The following is a 14,587-nucleotide window of genomic DNA, read 5'->3' as shown; positions in this document are numbered from 1 at the left end:
AAATAAGAGTGGCACAACCAACCTGAGCCAGTTTGATTGAGGTGGATTTCTGCGGGGTTGTGGGGCTTCAAACCCAGAGCTGACAGCGGAGTCTTAGCGAGACCAGGAGGGGACCGACCTGAAGAGAAAACAGACCATCATCACCATGAACCATCATATAATCAAAGATATCCTGACAGCTGCTACCTGCAGATGCACTGGGAAAATGAAATGGTAAGGCAACTTACATGTAACATGCAAATATATATATTTTATCCTGATTTTTGTATGCTATCCTTTATGCTATACAAGTACAAACAGGTAAAGAGCTGTCAAGATATATCATCACAAGATTACACAAAACACAACAAACAGGGTGTGTGCATGCCTCATGCTCTCATGGGATGGGCAAAACATGCACGTGACCAATCACAATGAAGCAGACCTCCGGTGGTGCATTTCATCAAAGCAGAGCTGGGTCAAACTGGACTAATGTTACACTTCCAAACACATCTCTAGATGCTTTACCTTTGAATTCCTTACTGTATTTTGTCATAATGTCATTGCCATGACTCCATCTCTGCTTTATTAGGACTGGAGGGGAAGATGATGGAGGGAATTGCCACAAAGCACGAATCCATCATTAGTATAAACACTCCAACTGTTTGTATCTGTAGTGACTTTCCATTATATGAATCGATCTTCTTCCTCAAAACACAAATTCTGCTTTTTCCCATCCAGCTTGAACACATATACCAGGGGTGTCAAACATAAGGCGCCACATCAAAGAAAAATTCTCAAATTAAATTTTGAAGGTTATTATGGCACTATTTTACTGGTCCAGCCCACTGGAGATGAAACAGGGCTGCATGCAGCCCCTCAACTAAGACGTGTTTGACACTCCTGACATATACCCTTGTGAGGTAAAAACTCAAGGCAACAAAGACACACCTCAACATTAAGTGTCAAAGAACAAGACACGAATGGCTGAGTGGTGAGGGGAAGGAGCCAGGGTGCTGGTTGCAGTGAAAAAAGGCAGCAAACAGGAACCCAAACATGGATAACAGCAGCTCCACAGAGAGCAGCAGCTGCTGACAGAGCAGAAGTTTGGAGATAGTGGCGAGGGCGCTTCAAAGAGCCCGGGTTTCACCCGCTCATCGTGTCTGCTTTAATCAGCAGGCAGGCTGCGATGGGTTCGCCACTTTGAGGTGAACGTGCTGCTCTCGTGTGGATCTCATGCTAAAGCGGTGCAAGACTGTGATAAGTGATAGGTGAGGGGGGGTTCACTCGGGCGACAGGGGGAAAGGGGGCGGGGCGGGATGGCTGACGTCGCGGGACAGTGGAACTCCGGTGGAGAACGGTGCATCGTCCACTTACCAAAGAATCCCAACCAATTCTTTTGTGCTTGAAAGCTTGATGCCCCACCTTTACCCTCGGCTGTTTGTGTGTGGTATGTCAGAAGACAGTATCGTGGGAAAGTAATTTGGTGTCACATAAACTGATCCCATAGCAAACCGGCACCTTTTGTCCAGTTTTGTCAATAACTGCAAAACTGTTGTTAGAGAATCAAAATTCCCACTTAAAGCAATAGTTTTGTCGTTAAAGAACATTCTGTGACAAACAATAACTTGTAGGAGAATCTGGTCCGCTTCTGACTGGACACTCAGTGTTCCTACTTTAAGAGGAAGGGACGATGTTACGACACAAGATGGGTGTTAAAAATACAGCTTGCCTCTTTATGACTAACTTTTATGGCCGTACCCTGGGGGAGATAGGCACGAGGACTGGATGAGGTCACTGGTAGAGCTGGCAAAAAAAAGACGTTACCTAATCCTCCACTCTTGTTTTCACAAAGAGTTCATGAGAGACACAGAGGAGGAGGGAGGGGGTTGTCAAGTGTGCAGATATTTGTCCCTAACTGTGTTCAATGGGTGTTGAATCATTCGCATGAATCATCTTTTGATATAACAAGAAAACCCCGTTTTTCTCTATTAACCCCGAAGTTAATGAATAAATAAATTACTTCTACTCGTGCACAATTCTCTGCTTGGTTCCACAAAGTTTAACTTTGAAAATATCAGTTATATTAAAAAAAAAAATACAACAACCAAATAATAAAGTGTTGAAACTCAATCTGTGGACATGGGAGTGACTCTAAATCACAACTCTCCAATATAACTTTAAAAAACTCATGTGTCCAGGTGGACAAATGCTGAGTAACTTCACTATTGCAACCAAATTCTCACAAAAGAAAGAACATAATTAAAATCACCAAGTATCCTCACTTTAAATACTTGACTGAAAACGGGGTCGTTCATGTCTATTGTCAAAAAGTTATCTATAATGACATTGTCTGATAACAGGTTTACATTCTCTGACCTCTTCTCAAGTGCTTCCTATTGGTTTGGCTGTTTGAACATGCAGTTTATATCATGAACGTCACTTTTCTAAAAAATTGCCCTCGAACACCTGAGGCCAGATGTATAAAACAATTATTGATGTGCAGATTTATCGCTGAAAACTGTGCCCAAAAATGCAATGACATTATTTTTCTCAGATTTATAAGGCTGCATGTGAACCAGGTTCTGTTTTATGAATCTGCGCAACACGTGCACAAACTTAACATCAACTGCAGTTGGGGAAGGAGCTACATGTGTCTGAGGAAGGTGAAGGAAAATACAAAGTTTAGGGGTGATAAAACTACATTATTAAAAATTCTATTCATAACTGACTTTACTCACTGATGGCTCCAGAAAACCGCAAAAAAAACCTTGTTTGTCTAAGGTACAAAAGAGGATTGCACAATCTTTCTAGACATTTATTCTACCAAGCTGATGTTTCATTCTGGTGAATGGGTCATATATTAGTTGATTGCTCTCTCAACAGGTTCCTTTTATCAGGTAACCTTGAAAAACTGAGCATTTCTTTTGCTTGAGGTTGCAAATGTTGGGCAGAAATTCCAGAAAGCCCTCGTTTTTGGCTGTTTACAAAAATGCTGAAAGCAATGTTTGTTTTCATGTTGGAGCTACGCGTCATTGTTGCTGTTTGTTTTCGTAGCAAAGCTACACACACTAAACCAAGCACGCAAAGAACAACACGCCATAAACATTTTCAATGGCAAGTACATGGATATTTTGTAGAGACAGACAATGAAGTTGCATTGCTCTTATGGTGACTGTCAACTATAAAACTACCAAGTCCCAGGAGAATATGGACAGGTAGTTGTGACACTCTGGAGGAAAACATTGTTGTGGTTGTTTTAAAAAAAATTGCATTTTCGAGCACAGTTGTGTTAATGGACTGAGAAAACACAAAAAAGTTTTGCGTTTTCACTTGAAAAAGTCACATAAACAAGCCCTTAATCTCTTCAGTCATGATATAAATTAGCTACATTTCTGATTATCTATTCAGGCCCGAGCTCCACAGTTCCCTCTGTCAGCCGGAGGGGGGACTTACACAGGTTGAAGTAAGGGGTTTGCGGCGAGATGGGGAATGCAGGGGTTTGGGGAAACACCTCACCACCAACTGTGGGTGTAGGACTGATGGGACCTCCTTCCATTTCTTCGAAGGCTTCTCGGTAGCTGTGCATATTTCTCTGAAGTGGGGGAGAAGATTGGACAAATTCGTGTCATTGAAGATGGAGAAAAGGTGCAGAACCTTCTGCTGACATGTCTGTTTTTCTACCTCTTTGGGTCGTCCTCCGGGGTTCATAGCGATGGCGTTGACGAACTCTGGAGAAACGCAGCGAACAGGGGAGCGAAGCGGACCCTCTGGGGACAGACCGTCATCGGGGCCGTTCGGCTGCTGGCCGTCACTGGTGAGGCGGTGGCGGGGAAGGGTCGAAGGCTCATCCAGGGACACGACCCGGGCCTGGACACCTAGCATGACGTGGAACAGTGTTACCAATTCGGCTGTATGGTAACTGGATGCTAATACTGCACAGGCCACTGGGTCCACTCTGCAAAAATACAACATCGCCACGCGTTGGCAGAAGGCTGCAGGCCTTTCAGAATTTCAAACCGAACATGCAGGTTAATAACAAGATCAAACTCAAGCCCTTAAGTTACAAGAATTGTTGAAAACCTTTCAATTCATTACAAAAAGATATCTCTTAGATTGATTTTCTCAACAGAGAAACATGAGTTGAAGTCTTGGCGATGTGCAACGCAAAGTAATGATCTGTGTTATTTCATCAATACGTTCTAAAATGTTACTTATCTCACATAAGTGGCCAGTCCTGGCTGCACCTCAAAGCGATCAGTAAGCTGATTTTGGTAAATCTGGTTTGAGCTGAGAGATCGAGCAGCATAAAACAAACAGGATTTGATTTAAGAGGGTTTTTTTTGTTTAAAGCTCATATGTGATACTATTGATGGGAGACTTGAAGAAGCAAAGCATGAAATGCTGGCCAAAGCTGCAAAGCCCGTGTAAAAATTTACCAGAGGCACTTTGGAACGAGATGAAGGTGACTGAGAGACAGAAGGAAAATACAATGGGTTTAGGAAACGGGAGGGTGTTTGTGCTCAGGCGGTTCCCCCTCTGGCTTCTCTGAAAACTTTCTTGATGTTTCCAGTTCTTCCTCTGACACAGCGGGATGCATATTATGTTTGAGGGACCTGATGCTAGCTTATAGATCTTTTTTTTTTATTACTTTTGTTCAAACCAGATGTGGCGGCGTCTTGAGTTGAATTTACACATTTCCGTGGCCTGTAACTGTTTAAAGGTGAAATGCTTATATGTTTAGAGTACAATATCCACGACGACCATAAGCTACACGCAGAAAAACCTGTTGAGATCAATGTGGTAAGCAGGCAAGCTAAGTTGTAAAAACCACTTTGTGCAATACGATTGTTTAGCTACCCAGTCCTTACTTGCCGCTTACACTTCTTGAACTCAATATGTCACCTCAGCTCGCTAGCTACGAACGCTTCATGAGCCAGTTAAAATAGAGAGCAAGTTTGTCATCGATCTTTTTGTAGAAGTGATCTCACTGATTTGTGTCTCATTTACTTGGAGTGAAAAGGCCCTGATTACAGGACAATGTTTCAAGTGAAAACACATAATATTTGAGTTTTCGTAGCAGAAACGTTTAGTGTTTACTTTGAAAACGATGTCAGTTCTCAAGGAAATGGTGGAAAAGCGATGGAGTCAGGCCACGAGTCTCCGCTATTGATAATGTTTGTAAGGAAATCAGACATGCAGAGAACAATACACTATAAACATTAACAATAACAAGAAGACGGGCATTCCTATGGACAGACGAGGAAGTTGGATAGTTATTATGGTGACTGTCAAAATAAAACTATCAAGCCCCGGGATAATATGGACTGGGAGTCATGACACTCCGGAAGCAAACATTGTTCTTATTGTTCTACTGAGCATGTGCAGAAGAACTATTTACTATGGCCATTGTGTGTAGTAGCAACCCGTCTCCACCATGAGGGAGCGTTTTACAAAAAGGTGCATTTCCTCCATTTTCCACGTAAACAGATTTGGGGTGTTTTTGAAACCTTCCATCTTGGTTGCCGTTTTCAATATGTTGTGTTTTAAGTGACTCCAAACACCATTGTCATGTAAACGGACACACAAAACGCAATGAAAGTATTTTGTTTTCATATGAAATCGTTGTCACGTAAACAGGGCCCAAATGGACAGATTCAATGTTTAATGAACAACACAACAGATTGTAGTAAATCACATTGTCCATTAATCTATTAGCATACACTTGTTAACATGCTAAATCAATAGCTTATATTATTTTTGCACATCTGTTGAACACAATAGTGAATGTTACCAAATTTGTGTGCAAACAATTTCATGTTTGTGCCCGTTTTTACAGTCAGTCAATTGAGCTCAAAGTGGCATTACAAGACCAAACCTAAGTCCTGCACAATGTACCTTTAATCTGCGTTTCAACACACTGTAAACAGTAGATAATAGTGACCTTCTAAATGTAATAAAGCTCTGTTGTTGTTGTTTTAATTGCTGGCAAATTCCTCTGTAAGTATACCAGCACATGCGGACACACCCTGTGATCCTGACTGTTGTGGAAACAGTAACAATATTGACATCAATTCACTTCTGTTTCCCTCTAAAGTCAGGGAGAAAACAAAATGAATTATAGCAGCTGTAGTAATCTGACAGTTTAACAGTCAGGAATGCAGTTAAGCTTCCATCGCCACGCTTGACATAAAAAAAATCAGAGGTGTTAAATGGGTTTTAAGAACAATTGCTCCAGATGTCGACACAGCCTTCCAAGTGTCGTTTTTTCATCATCGCTGTTATTACACGCATTATATGAACAGAAAGTAGTCAAAGAAAGCCAATTATGGCACCTGTCAGGATGCTTGTCTGATGCAAAACTTCAAAACTTTTCAACAACACCTTGAAGTGAATGCAGTCCACACCCCAGAAAAACAGAAAACACACCGACCATCACACCAGCCCAGAAACTCCAAACCAGATGTACCCAGGATGCAATGCTCTGCAGCGCCGTCAAACACTATGCTGTTGTCCTGGTGACGGCTAATGGCTCACAGCTGGTAAGCCTGGTAATCCCTTGTGGTGACTTTTTTTTTTTTGCTCTCTCAATCTCCTATTTCTCAACTATTTAAAAGCTAGTTATCGTGGCGAAGAGTCTAAAAACATAAATCCGATAGGTGATCCCGTGGGTTTTTATTTTCTTCCAGGAAATAAAGTCATACTTTCCAAATGTACCCACCTGCAAGCGAGAGGTCATTTAAGGTATAACCAAGCAGAGTGCATTCCTGAAAAACTCTATTGAAACCAATCGAAATGTTCACCCTATTCACCAATTAGTGCTTTAGCAGTAACAATCACATTAAACTACTGTTAAACGGAGGAGAAGATCCTTATCTACCTTGACCTAGCTCAGTTTTACTGAAAGCAACATGAAAAATGTCTGTAAGCAACATCTTTCTACGGCAGCTGGGATGTATTAACGGATCTAAATATACAATAAACTGATTGTTAGCCGGCTCAGAGTGCCACTTCAACACAACATACACAACATTTCCCAGTGAAAACAGAAAACCTTTATAGCCTTCGCATATTTTTTCCATGTGGAGTATGAATTAGACTTAATGGCATTTCAGAAATATTTGTATCGGTACTAGGTCTTTACTAAAAGTTACCACTCATACGTGAAGTCTTCCTTTAAAATAGTGGAATCGGTGCATCCCTAGTTGAGTCAAAGAGGTTAACTGTGATTGATCATGACCTCGATTCAATTCACTTACTCTAAGATTCCTCCTACCTGCACAAATAGGATCATAATTCCTTCCACAAACACTTTCCACACTCTCATAGTGCAAAAGACCAAAGGAGTCTGGAAACTTTCTGTTCCCCTCTTTTTCATGTCGTAGGTGGTTTCAAATTCTTTATGATCCGCTTAGGGGGGAAAAAAAAAGCTGTGCAGCGACTTTTCTCTGAAGGTCAGGCAGTATATAAATGTCTGTATGACTGCAGATATAATCTCATTAGAGCTTTACTGTGGCTTTACAACACCGATGTTTAAATTTGACGTAGTGTTGCATCACTGCAAAAGTTCACTGCCATCTGTGGCGAAGAGGCCAGACTGGCCCCCTTCCCCACAATAGTCCCGTCTACATTGCGGTCAGCGACTCTCAGCGGACACATCAGGCTTTAGTGATGTTTCCAACTAGGACTGTGGTCTCTCTCTTACATTTGGTGGCTTTTGTCTGGCTTTGTAAATCTTGAAAATAGTGTGAGTGAAAAAAAAAAGCTGGCTTGAATGAAGCCAGTGTATCCTGGCCTTGGTATTGTTCGCGGAGTTTGGCAAAGCGGATCTTGTGACATGCACTCTCCTGGCAAGGGACAGAGCCTCCTTTGTTGCTTCTCCTGTCTCATTTCTTGTGAAACTTTAACATTAACCAATTTAAAAAAAAAAATTCTTTCTTTTCTGTACCCTCTACGCCGCAGCTGGGGTAATTCGACAACCTTGAAGAAGAAAACTGCAACTCAGACCAAACAGGAAAGACGGGTGATTGTATGTGAAGGGACGTAATAGTGGTTAGTTCGATGATGATGCTGCTCGATGACGACGGAGAGAAATCCAAGGGCAAAAGGGAGGAAGTGACACAACAAACAAGAAGCCATAAAGCAAAGGTTCACTGCACTACAAAGCAAAGCAGAAACACACACACACACATACACGGGTGGAGAAACACTCAAAAAAAGGCTGTCCTTTTAATCTGGAGTGTCTCTTCACACAGGATGGGAGAACCAACCCAAGACGGAGTGAGAACGACGATGCTCAGACTGAGAAGAGGTCATGCTGGGGATGACACGTTGGACCCGAGCCGAGTACTCTGGGTAAAGAGATGAGCGGTGAAAGGAAGGAGAACGATGAGGATAAAACTGAAACAGACAGAAGATGAGGTATCACTTCGAACAAGGAGAGAAGAACAGGAAGGAAACTGATGCTTATTCCTCGTTCCAAAGGCTGGAATCAGCATCGGACTATTTCTGTCACTAAATAAGTCTCAATGGAAGGTCTCGTGTGGACATTTTACCTCAGAAAAACTATAAACAACAGTTGCTTTACATTGAGAGGGCAGTAAAAGGAAGCGAATACACTATTGTTGATTCTGGAAAAGCTCATTCTGCTGTCTGTTATCTCATGTTGACTTTGTTCCATTTCTTGCTGCTCTGGAGGATGTCTGACGGCCTTATCTCGGGACAGTCGACCTGTCGGACTGGAGAGGACGTTTCCTGCTGGAGCCCGAGTGATGGGGACTGATGAGGTGACATTCAGGAAATGAGATAAAGGGAGAGCGGTGCTTTTCCAACAGAGATGTGCATACAGTGCGCGGCTCAACGTGTACTCCCCACGCAACAACCTGGCCTGTATTCAATACCACAACAATGTGAAAAGTAAGTACCAAAGGTAATATTAGGGAAAGTGTTTTCTTTTTTTTAAGGAAAGCGACACAAACATCCCAAAAGTCATTACTCATGACAGAAATCTGGAGTGGTCAACAGAAAAAGGGTGGAATGTGAATTGATGAGTCCAACCCAAGATTAGAGACTAATCTTAGTCTGTGTTCACACTGATAGTGTTGTTCCTTGTTCTGGACTATCACGGGAAAACAGAAGTGATTGCACTACGGTCTGGGTTACTTCGTGCTCAGTCTGATACAGCTTTTCTTCAGTAAGAAAGCATTATTACTTAAGAAACACGTACGATATCAGCGCACAACCAATTGGAGGCTTTTCTGTGTAATACAAAGCAGATAATTCCCTCAATTCTAAAGTGGGCTGCGCTAACAGCACTCTGAGAAACACAATGGGGATTATTGATAACTAAGAGCTATCAGCTGGCTATGAAATGTAAACACATGCATGAAGAAGACAGCCTCAGCACATGTTATGAGTTTACGATATCTTTGGTCTGTGCTTCAATCACACTTTAACTGAACAGTTTGTTTAAAGGTCAAGAGACTTCAGAGATGCTGGTGTCAGTCTGCTTGTTGATGAAAACATCATGGTATGGATGGTATTTTTCTCCAAAATGTGCACCAATAGAGCAAATACAATAGGATTACCCTTTATTGAACCATTACCTTCTTTTAGAAATACACAATAACTGTATATAAAGTGTTGTCTTCTTGTAGGCCTGCATACTTGATGTGATTTGAAACTACAGATGTAATTATGACACAGAATTAATACATTTAGTGTTCCTTTTTGTTTGATTTCTTTGACTTTGTGACTATGTTAGGTAGGTATTCATGGCACAATTGAAAGTTATAGTTTCCTGTTCAACAGATCGGTCAGGTTTTACTGTTAAATGCATCCCTACATATTAATAGTTAGGGTAGTTTGATCCATAAATTCAGTGAGACATTTGGAACCAATATCGATCCGTCTTTGAATGCATGTCGGATTCATTGCTTTTGGATATAAATGTTGCAATGAACTTATACAGAAAGCTGTGAGATCACACAGCTGCCTTGGAAGACACAACCAACTACCACAGTTCGAAAATGGAGATGATGGAATTTATCTTAATTTGATCTTACCAGCCACTCTTTGAGCCACCAGACCTTCTACATTGAAGGCTTCATCGGGCTCGCTGTCTCTCGCCTGGGATGCACCACTCGGACCACTCTGGAACTCGGACACAGACTGCTGCAGCGTGGACGATGGGTAGTTGGACGTCAGCTGAAGATGACCACCGACAGCAAGTGGGATTTGTGAAGAGATACTAGTTGCACTTGTGTCAGACATGTAGGGAACCTGAACAGGTGCAGGTTCTGGCGTGCCCGGCATTCCGGGTGACATCTGGGATGGTAAAGAATGGCTGACGTGGCCGGACGCTGGGCCAGAGAAGTGGGTGTGGATGGCATCGTCGGCCTGGTAGGAGGGCCTGGTTTGTGTCTGGGAGAAGGACGGCTGTGTGGTCACAACATTGTTTTCCCGCAATGGCGCACTTTGGGATTTTGTCACCAGTGTGTGACTTGGTTCCAGGTCCAACATGAGAAGATTAAGGGTCTCAATGGATTGCTCGATCTCCTGCTGGGAGGCGCTGGTGCGTTGCGGGAACTGTGGCAGGCTGTGGTGGCTAGGCAGTGCAGCGACAGACGGAGGTGGACTGAAGGTCAGGCCTTCAGTTACGGGCTCCTCGGGTACACCAAACCGCTGCCAAACATTGAGACCACGCTGGACGGCTTCCCTGCTACTCGTGGTGCGGGCGGGAGCTGGTGGCATGGACTTTGGCTCCGCCCCAAACGAATGAGAGCGGTACATGCTGCCGTTCTGCGTCGTCATGTAGTTACTCGTGAGATCACTTTGGTTCGCGGTGACAGGTTTTTCCGACATACCAAAACGTGATTGGGTGGTATCCAGAGGCTTTTCTGGGATGCTGTGCTCTAGATATGGCACGTGGTCTTGGCCATTGATGAGTGACCCAGACTGATAGTAGAGGTCAGCCGGGGTAGCCCGACCATCCGTGGAGGAGAACGTCCCGAGACTGTCCACGCTGTTGCCCTCTTGACTGTTAGGCAGCTCATCATCTAAAATATCGGTTTCGCGGTCAGCGCTGGTGTGTCCATTAACATGGACCTGAGCAGGCACCAAGTGAAGCATCCCCCCAACAGCAGACGTTGGGGTGGACAGGTAGTCCTGTCGGTGCATGGGCCCCTCCAACCCACTCAGCAGCTGCTCGAGCTCCTTCTTCTCCTGGAGACTGATGGGCTGTTGGACGGTTTGGTGAGGGACTGCAGGTAACTCCTCGCCTCCAGGAATGTGTGCCTGGCTCACCGTGGAAGCCTGAGGAGCTGCTGCCACTTCATCGGTGCGGTCGGTTTTAATGGAGGCGGTGGAGTTTCCCGAGTCGCTGCTCACTGACAATGCGTGGTCAACTGCTGGCAGGGCATGTTCCACAGCAGTGGGCGGGAGGCCATTCGATGTGACTGTTCCCTCAACGGATTCCTTTTTGCGAACTTTGGCGTAGAGGCTGCCGTCCAGAGGTCCTTCGGTATGGATAACTTCTGGAAGAAAGAGGGATGACAAAGTCTTGTTAGAAATGGATAACATGTTAACCACCAAAGCTTTGCTTGTCAACATCACTTTAAGTCCAAGTTTCGTTAGAACCACAGTGTGGCTTGGATACCTGTAATATCTGAAGATAAAGTTTGGATGAATTGAAAATATTCAGTGTTTAACAGACTGAACATAAGACATTATAGTTCTGGTAATAAACTCATACGTATCAGTATACATTACAGTAACTGATACAGTATATTAGTGTAGAGTAATCAGCGTAGAAAACTGATTAAATATGTTGCTTTTTATCACAAACAAGACACAAATTATTCTGTCATTGACCTCTTTGGGATTCATTAAAACATTTAAAAGTGCAGTGAACCATTGAAGAGAAATGTGGCTATCAGGAGAAGTTGTGGGCACGACCCAAGCAGCTGCACTGAAATTAAACACTGGCTCAGATCCACCTATTCTACCAGCTTCAGGAAATGAGCAGGGTCTGTGCGGCACACTAAGTGGAATAAACTATGAAATCACAGCAACCTGCGATGTATTTTCTCATGCCAGCAGCATTTAATGCATGCCATCTGAGAGAAATGGGTCATGGAAATAAAAAAAAAAGGTGAAAACAAAACATTTTTTTGAACAGAGTCTTCTTTTAAATTAAAAATAAATTAAATCATTGAATTAATATTAATTTGTTTGTAACATCAAGATGCATTGCTGAACAAAACATGAACACATGGTGGATTCAGGCACAGTCACAACTGAGTCCCATAAAGAGGAAGCGGGTTGCCCCAATCAGGAGAATTTAGTCATCACTGGAAAATCCACCTCACTGAATGAGGAAGGCCTGGAGGCTTTTCCTGGCCCATGAAACCCAAAGCAAAACAAAACATACCATGATTCCCACTGAGAAGGTTGAAACACACACATGCAGTATGTCATCTATAACGCAAGCTTACAAACAAGTTTTTCCTCTCTCATTGAGCCAAACCAGTGCTCTACTTCACACTGATTTATCAGTGTTTTTATATCATCAAATCTAAAGTTTTGGATGACGTAATGTGAAAAAAACACAATTTAGTTACAACATTGACAAGTTCTCTTCACGTATTAAATACATCATAACCCCTAATGAGGCATGTCCTGAGGAACAAGTCAATGAAAGAAGCTGCACAAAGAAGTGGTCTGTGTCTCTGTAACTTATGGATATCTCCATCTCTGCTTTAGTGAATACAGGGCTCTGTAATGGATCTCAGTGGGCGTACACGAGGTTGGGCACTGCAAGGTCTCCTCGACTCGCCCGAGGCAACTTGCCAATGGAACGGCGCGCTGTCGTGGCTGTGCCTTTCAGACTGGTGGAAACAAATCCAGCGGCTGACAGTTCCAAGAAAAAAAAAATTAAACGCCCAATGTTTTCTGCGACTAATCTGTTTACGGTTTACTTTGTTTTGCTGGTGGACAGGACAAACACAACCAATTTTTCATGTGAAAATTGGAAACTTTTGTTGAATTTTGGTATCCGTTTACACAACAACTGTTTGGAAACAAGTCAGAATGTGGAACTTTTCGAAAATGAATCGCTCCCGTCTCGACCAAGACGGAAATGCTGCACATGCACACAACAGCCATGGTAAGTATTTCTTCTGCACATACAGATGGACAATAACAACAATGGCGGCCTCCAGAGAGTCATGACTCCCAGTCCATATTCTCCTAGGACTTGGGGTTCGGGGGTCGGAGTCTCAACACCCCAGTATGAAAATCCCCAATGTTTTCTCTTATAAAAAGTTAGCTGGTGACAGACAAGCCTCCAAATCGAGTAACATCACTCATCAAACAGCTCAAGTACCAAGTGAGTATCAACATGTAGACACAGCCTTAGTGCACTAGTCATGTCGACAAACATAGACATAAGTCATGAAAGAAGAGCCCTGCTCACTTTCTCCATTTCACTAACTTCACGTTCACCTGATCTGTCACATCCTCAGCGACAACACCTCAAAGCACTTCCTGTAGGATGTTTCCCTACCTGTGTGCGCAGCGGACGACTGCGCTGTCCGAAGATGAGCGTGGGGGGGAAAAGCCCGGCAGAGGAGCCCCGGGGGTGGGACGTAAAGGATTACAACTGCAGTTAGGAGTTGGTTTTGGCTCGAGTCCCTTCTCCTCCTCCTCCTCCTCCTCCTCCCTTCTCCTGAATAGTTTTCTGTCTAGCCGGAGAGCTGCTTCTGTTGCTGCCGTGGCTCACACTGGTCTAAAAGCTGCCCCCACTGTGTGTGGATATGTGGGAGGTCTATCACAACAGCCTGTCTGATGGCGCATGGGAGAGATGGGTGGGTGGGGGCGTAATGAGCCACTAAATTCCACAGAGTGTGAAGTTTGATGGAAGGACACATCACCGACTTCCTTGATGCACAGCTTGTTATGAGGCATGTGTCCAATAGCCTTAAGAAGGCCCTTTCACAGTAAAATTTGATCACCGCTCACAAAAATTTGAAGCATCCCCTAAAATCCATAAGAAAAGAAAAATCAATTTTAAGTGACATGAGTACACAGTCAAAAACACTAGTGTAATGGAAAGAGCTACTCGGTCCAGCAACACTCATTTAACAAGCTCTCTCAAAGCGAGCACGCGGGAGAAAACTCCACCCTGCTGCAGACAGATGGCGAAAACAGAACATTTTGAGTGACTGAAAAATACCCCAGGTCTGTGTTGTGTAGAGTATGTGAAGTAAAATGGTAAAGGTTCCAAATGGCAGGAGTGTTCACAGCAGTAAAGCAAATGTTCTTCAATCCTCTTATCAAACAACAATCAGTAGAAATGTTGACTTAATTATGATTACACCATCCACAATTGTGGTTGTGTCTGTTAAACATGCAACTTTTGCATCAGAATTGAGTTATATTCATTTTAAGAAAGAACAAAACAAAAAAAAAAACATGTATGGTAAAGAATTCCAACCGATGCAGTTACTGTATCTCTCACACATCGAGTCCCTTGTTTGTTTTGATACACTCATTTTATTCCAGGAGTGTCAAACATAAAGCCCGTGGGCCAAAACTGGACCACAAGAGG

General features: G+C 43.2%; 1 protein-coding gene across 16 annotated transcripts in view; it reads right to left on the bottom strand.

Annotated features, from left to right (window-relative positions):
* The window catches only part of tns1b (tensin 1b), a gene marked incomplete at its 5' end in the record, with an annotated part of 183,720 nt that overhangs the window by 11,552 nt on the left and 157,581 nt on the right, over positions 1-14,587 (bottom strand). For 7 of the 16 annotated variants that reach the window (XM_080498037.1, XM_080498028.1, XM_080498040.1 and 4 more), the window contains 6 exons: positions 23-118; positions 523-573; positions 3,436-3,574; positions 3,664-3,857; positions 8,250-8,330; positions 10,044-11,513. In XM_080498037.1, the coding sequence (XP_080354163.1) occupies positions 23-118; positions 523-573; positions 3,436-3,574; positions 3,664-3,857; positions 8,250-8,330; positions 10,044-11,513 (2,031 nt within the window). The remainder of the gene's footprint in view (positions 1-22; positions 119-522; positions 574-3,435; positions 3,575-3,663; positions 3,858-8,249; positions 8,331-10,043; positions 11,514-14,587) is intronic. The other 9 variants (XM_080498042.1, XM_080498041.1, XM_080498034.1 and 6 more) reach the window with 5 other exon arrangements.

The sequence above is a fragment of the Blennius ocellaris genome (genome assembly GCF_963422515.1).
Source record: "Blennius ocellaris genome assembly, chromosome: 6".
Taxonomy (NCBI): Eukaryota; Metazoa; Chordata; class Actinopteri; order Blenniiformes; family Blenniidae; genus Blennius; species Blennius ocellaris.
This window is presented reverse-complemented; position numbering and strand designations above follow the sequence as displayed.